The sequence below is a fragment of the Miniopterus schreibersii genome, assembly GCF_964146895.1.
Source record: "Miniopterus schreibersii genome assembly, chromosome: 4".
Classification (NCBI taxonomy): Eukaryota; Metazoa; Chordata; class Mammalia; order Chiroptera; family Miniopteridae; genus Miniopterus; species Miniopterus schreibersii.
Genome location: NC_138105.1, coordinates 77493928 through 77500404, shown reverse-complemented (window position 1 = coordinate 77500404; position 6477 = coordinate 77493928). Strand labels below are relative to the sequence as shown.

General features: G+C 59.7%; 1 protein-coding gene across 1 annotated transcript; it reads left to right on the top strand.

The window, feature by feature from the left end:
• Positions 1–713: 713 nt before the first annotated feature.
• On the top strand, positions 714–4507 carry NKX2-6 (NK2 homeobox 6; the record flags this gene model as incomplete). Its single annotated transcript, XM_081135480.1, has 2 exons — positions 714–981; positions 3885–4507. 2 exons carry the CDS (start codon positions 714–716, stop codon positions 4505–4507), a joined length of 891 nt encoding a protein of 296 aa, XP_080991606.1.
• Positions 4508–6477: the final 1970 nt, after the last annotated feature.

Sequence of the window (6477 nt, the reverse complement as noted above, 5' to 3'; positions counted from 1 at the left end):
GGAAGCGGCGGGTCCGCGCTCTCAGCGAGACGTTTGTTTCCACGTCCGTCTGGGCCGTGGCGGGTCAAGACTCGCTCCTCGCCGCCCGAGCCCTGCTCCGGGGAAGGCGCTCCCGGGGGCCGGCTCCGGCCTTGCGCGCGCGGAGACTCCCGCGGTGCCCAGCGCGCCCCACCTGCGTTCCTCCGCAGCTGGAGCGGAGGGTTAGGCTGCTGCGGGGCCGGAAGGGCCGGCTCGGGTTGCAAAGCACCGGCTCCATCCCCCCATCCCCGCCGGGCCTCTGGGAAGGTCCCCGCAGACCCCGCGTTGACCTCGGGAGCTCGCGCCGGTACCGTATTCACCGAGGCGCGAGCCTCGCGCCGCACCGTCGCGCTCTCCTTCCTGGCTGCTGAGAACCGTCGGGACGCACCAGGCCTCCCCAGCGCGCGGCGGGGGTTGCGGAGGAGCTGGACGGGCGCGGGAGGACCGCGCTTGGGAGGAAGGTGCCGCTGGGTTAGCACGTGGTTTCTGCAGGAACCAATGGGGGTCGGCAGACTCGTCACTCGGCCCTGGTCGCCGGCCCCGTAGGGATGGCCCTGAGGAAGGCGCAGTCCCGGACGCTAGGCGTCTGCCCCAGACCTTGGGCCTGCGGTGCCAGCGGCGAGGAGACGAGAAGCTCAGGGAGCTGCGTTCCGCGGGGCCCGGGGGCCCCCAGCCCTACTCCTTCCGCCTTCGGGATGCTGCAGAACCCTGTCACCTCCACGCCCTTCTCCGTCAATGACATCCTGAGACTAGAGCGCGAACAAGTTGGCCTTGAGGCCTTGCAACTCCGGGGGCCACCGAGGAGCCCGGAAAGCTCTCAGTTTATGCAACTGGTGCCAGAGCCGCGGGGGTCGGAGGTTCACAGCGCCGGTGGCCTTGGCGGCGGAGAGAGAAGGCAGAGCGGGTCGGAGCCTCCCGGGGATCCCAGCGAGCTGGCCGCGGAGATGGACGCGGAGCGGGTGGGTGAGTACGCGCCCAGGCCTTGACACCTACGGGGAGATCTCATGAGGGTAGGGGTGGGTCATTACCAGTTGGCGCACCGGAGGTCACGCATCCCTGGTCTCCCCACTCAGGAGGGCGTCGCCTCTTTCCCCTCATTTGAAGGGTCCAAAAGACAGGCTCTGAGGCCGCTCTGCCACCCCTCGAGATCCCCAGCGTGCTTCACCTCCCCTAAGGAAAACAGGCCCTGAACCTTTCGAGTTTACTATTCCCACAGCAATTCTCATATCCCCCCAAACACATCACCCCGCTCAGAGCCGCAGTGCGGGAACGCCAGCCTCTTTCTCACAGGGAAACCACTGCACTGTCTTAGCTGTGCTTCCTCCCGCTCCCCTTCCCTGCCACCCCGGAGCCTCCCCACCCTACCCCTTCTGCCAAAGGTGTAGCCATCAGAGCAGCTGGGCACTTTGGGAGAGGAAACTCTGACAGCTGCGGGGTCAAGCCCAGGCCGGCCCTCTCCCGTGGGGCTTGCAAAGTGGCCTGACCGGCCCCGTCTATCCTTTGCCGGCTCCTCGGCTCAAAAGTGAGAGAAGTGGCGACTCGGTGATGCCTGGGCCCCGGGACATGACCGGCCCTGCGGGGTCCGGTGGCGGGCCCTCCGCGTCCGGGAGCGCAGCGAGGGCAGCGCGGGTGTGAGCTGCGCGGAGGAGTCGCTGCGCGCAGTCTGCGCGCAGTTTCGGCGCCGGGTCTCCGAAGGCGCGACTGGTGCTCGGGCAGCGAGGCCCCAGACCCTGTGTCCAGCCGCAGGAAGGGAAGGGGCGGCGGGAAGGTGTGTTGCATTGACTTCCGTCCAGCGGGAGGCTTGTGCCCGAGAGGCGCGACATTCCGAGGAACGAAATGCCACTCTTCTTCTGGTCCAACCGCTGCGCCTGGATCCGCAGCCTCCACGCGGGTCTGGGGGCCCTGGGAGGCACCTCGCAGGCCGGGCCTCCTCTGCCCGGCAGTGCCAAGGCCCCTCCGTTCAAGGCGCCCACTGACCACATAAATAAAGAGACTAGTTGGGAGCTATGCATCCACTCGCGGGCTGGTTATTTACCGACTCCAGAGCCTGGAGAACATTCAACTTCGCTCTGTTCGCAAAGAAGCCTGTGGATTTTCCCGCAGCCGACCCTAAACATTGGATTCCCTCGGCGCCACTCAGCCAACTCGGCCTTCGCTTCGGCTCTAGAGAGAAAGGGTCACACTCCTCGGACCGCGGACCGCGGCGCTCTGCTCTCCGCTCGCAGCCCAAGGCGCCCGCAGCGCGTTCCCCTCCTGCTGCCCGGGACGCCCGAGAAGGGCCCGAGCCCCACGGCGGCGATCACGCAGGAAAGGGGCCTTCCAGGTGGCCTCGGCGCGCCCCGTCCATCCCCACCTGACCCACCTTGCTTTCAGGGACTCAGGGCGAGAGAGGTTCCGGACTGTGGCCAGAAGGACACGGGGCGCTGGCACACCCGGGGAGCCCTGCAGCCCCGTCGGCCTGCGTGGCCAGTAACTTTCCAGTGGGGTCCTGCTCTTTCACACAGTCGCTGAAGGTCAGACGTTACTTTATGATTTGCTAAGAAAACAAATCCTCGTGAATATATTTCCTCTTTTCAAGAAGAGATGTCTTCAGTTTCTCTGAGTACAGGCTTCTCTGAAGGAAGTTTATATTTCTTCAAATGTTAAGTGCCCAGCAGCCCACGTCCCAGGAGACTGAGCCAGCGTGGTTGGCGATTTGGAGTCGGTTCCAGCCGGCACCAGGTCTAATTAGGCATGTCCTGTTTGCCATTCAGGAGCTTGCATCCCCTCTACTGTCCTGGTTTACTCCTGGCCAGCGTGAGTTTCCACGAAAACTCTGCATTTCCGCTCTACCCACCCTTCGGGAGAAACAAAGCTTAAGCCCGCACAGTAGAGAGATGGGAAGAGGGCTGGAAGGCTGCATCTTGGCGGCTGTGGTCTCTGGCCCTGTTTTAACTGATTCAGTGGGAGCCCACTCTGTGTGTGTGGGCAAGGGCGCTGCCCAGGGTGGGGAGGGAGAGGAAGTCAGCGTGAAGCCAACACCACCGCTCACCACAGAGGTCACTTTCTTAAAAAGTCATATGTGGATCTCAACATACACCTCCAAGAGAACTGCAGTTTCTCAGCCAAGAGTCAGGAGTCAGAAAATATGTTGTTTTATTTTATTTTGTTATTGTGGATTACAGAACCTCACGTCCAAGAAATATGGGGCTGGTCCCTGGTGCCAGTGGAGCACTTGATGACCAAAAAGACAAGGGTGTGTGCCAAGATAGGGTGAAGGTGGTAGGCAGTAGAGACTCCTAGTTTGGAGCCAAGTATCCCGCCCTGTGTGGCATCCGGTGGATAAACAGACGGAATGGAGCCTCCAGGAAGCAGGTCACCCAAAGTGCCTGCCCCCCTCCCTCCCCTCTCCCCCCTCCCCTTCCTCTCTCTTTACACCAAGGGCAGTCCAAAGTCAGCCCCCATCTGATAAGTCCCTTATTCTGGATCCTTGCAGCAAAGGCTTCCTCAAACTCAACAACACTTTAGACTAGAAATCACAGCAAACTGCCTCCACACCACCACTGCCACCAAAAAAAAAAAAAAAAAAGATATTTTAAGAGGAAAATGAAATTGTCTTAGACTCTTCATCACGAGTCTACCTTTTGGGAAACAGCTGTACACCCGGGACCACAGATTTCACAGTTGACATAAGTTCCAGCAGGTACAAATCAAGGGGGGGGGGGGGGTAAGGAACCTTCAGGCCGGCCTAGGGCGGGAGCAGAAAGGGGAGAAGGGGGCGAGGGGTAAAGGCCGCCTGGGCAGAGGGGCGGTCCTTGAACGCCGCGCGAGAACGGCCCGGCGGGCCGCCGGCGGGGCGCTGACGCTGTTCCTCCCCCTGCTTTCAGAGCCCGGCCTGGGCGCAGCCTCGCCCCCCGGCGGCGGGCCCCGGGGCGCAGCGCGCGGCGCGGGCGGCGGCGACGGGGCGCGCGGGGAGAGCGCGGAGGCGCCGAGGGCGCGGCGGCGGCGGAGGCCGCGCGTGCTCTTCTCGCAGGCGCAGGTGCTGGCGCTGGAGCGGCGCTTCAAGCAGCAGCGGTACCTGTCGGCCCCGGAGCGCGAGCACCTGGCCAGCGCGCTGCAGCTCACGTCCACGCAGGTCAAGATCTGGTTCCAGAACCGGCGCTACAAATGCAAGAGGCAGCGCCAGGACAAGTCCCTCGAACTGGCGGGCCACCCGCTGGCGCCGCGCCGGGTCGCGGTGCCGGTGCTCGTGCGCGACGGCAAGCCCTGCCTGGGCCCCGGCGCGCCGGCCTTCCCGGGTCCCTATGGCGCAGCCACGGCGCCCTATTCCTGTTTCAGCGGCTACGCGGGCGCTCCCTACCTAGCGGGCTACGGCGGAGGCTACGCGGGCGCGCCCCCGGGCCCTGCACCGCCCGGGCCCCTGGCCGGCGTGAGCCTGGGCGCGGGCGGCCTGGGCGTCGGCGCGCAGGACCCTCTGCCCGCCACCCTGCAGGGCGTCCCGGCCTGGTGAGGGCCCTGGCTCGACACACCCACCAAGGCCAGGCGCCGGGCCCGCTCTCCGCGAGGGCTCGCAGCGGCGGAGATGGGCCTCTGCATCGGAGCGAAGCGGCAACCCGGACGGCACTTCTCCCTTGAGCGATTCCCGGGGACTGTGATTTGCCCCCAGGAGCCTTGGGGGTGAAGGCCCTGGAACAGTTAGTTCTTCCCCCTCAGAGACAGGACGTGGGGCCTTCGCCAGCCGCCCGCGAAGCAGCGCTGGCGGGAGGAGGGAAGGCGGGGTGGCGGGCATTTCGCGTGGCAGGGCCGGCCTGAGGGCGGTGACTCCGGCTCTCACGCCTCGGGGCTGGAGGGCTCTTTCATGTGCCTGCTGCAGCCTGGGCTTTCGGAGGTGACTGCGGGGTGGTGGGGCCTCCATTCTCCAGTTAAGGGCAACAGGTAGGGGGACGGATGAGAAAGAGTCCAGGGAGGGAAGGGGGTTAAGAGTGGGGGACCCAGGGGATCAGGAAGAGGGGCTCTTGTGGGATTTAAGCCCTCCCCCCCCCCCACACACACACACCCGCTGCGCTCTGGAAACTCTGGTTAATCCAGTGGAGAGCTCTTTTCTGGGATCTCAGCTGCTCTCCGAGAAGTATCCTCTGGTTTTTCCCTCCGTGTCAGTGTATTTTATCTCCTGTATACAGCTCAGCATCTTGAGGAAACACACGAAATATATTTGTGTGCTCGCATGTGTGTAGGCCATTAGAATCTATCCACCTCTCCTCAACTCTGAACAACTTTGAATTAAAGTAAACACGAAACTCACAAGTTCTGAGTCCTCAGTACATACAGACTCCCTGCAGACCAAACTGGATTTGGCCCTGGCGCTGGGTTACCTGATTTCCTCTCTCCCAGGCCTCTTCCTCCCTAGGTTTTCTTCCAGATCATAATAGGTTTCTAAGTGCCAATCGGGAAAGGTAGGCCTCCCCTTGGCCTTAAATCCTAACATGAGGAGTAGGGAGCCTGAACTTGAGGTGAAATTATGACTTCCCAGACCCAAACCTGTCTGAAATCATGCAAACTGAAGACTATAAACAAGCTCATTTTATTAATGGGAACATTTGTCTTTGGCAGGCACTAGTAGGAAAATCAGGATTTTTAAATAATAACATATTTAGTCAATGAAAACTCTGGTTTTTCATCCCCTGGACCACTAACTTGTCAAAAGTTAAAGTGTATTATTTAATAAATTCTAATGTTTAATTAAAATTCAATGGCCCAGCATTTTCTCATTTCCGAATGTGCACTGGTTGTTTTTACTGACGTGGGAAAGAGAGACACTGCTTGGTCCCTTGTAAACTATACCTATTTCCCATAGCTTACATCCCTTCAAGTTTATATGTTTAAGCTAAAAACATGAATAATTGTTTATATTTTTTCTTACTACCATTTCCTTACATTTTCCCTCCATTTTGCCTTCTCTCCTTTCACGCGTTAAGTGACTTGTATTACATTTTCTCAAAGATTACATTTTTCCAAGATTCTAAAATACTGTACACAGAATTAAGTTTTAAAAATCCTTTGTTGTTGCCCTTTGGGTAAGGCCCCTTACCCTAGAAATGTAGGTCATCATAGTATGGAGCTAGCAAAGTTCTTGGCACAGAGTAGGAAATTAATAAATGTATTCTCTCCACCCTCCCACCCCTTCTAACATGGTAAAGGGACCTAGAATCAGTGGCCAGACCTGTGATGCTGTGAACAGGCCTCCCACGCTCCCTCCACCACCACTGACCACACAGAAAAGCAGAGAGGAGGAGCCATGGCTGCGTTCAAGGCTGTGAGTGAAGGAGAAGGGCTCGGTTGGGTCATCAGTAACTCAGTCATCACTGAACATTTCTGCTGGGGACACAAGAGAAAGCAAGATTTGGCTGCTGCCCTTAAGGAATCTATTATCTAATTGGATAGCAGAGACTGACATGAGAAACGTATCTAAAAATACAAGGT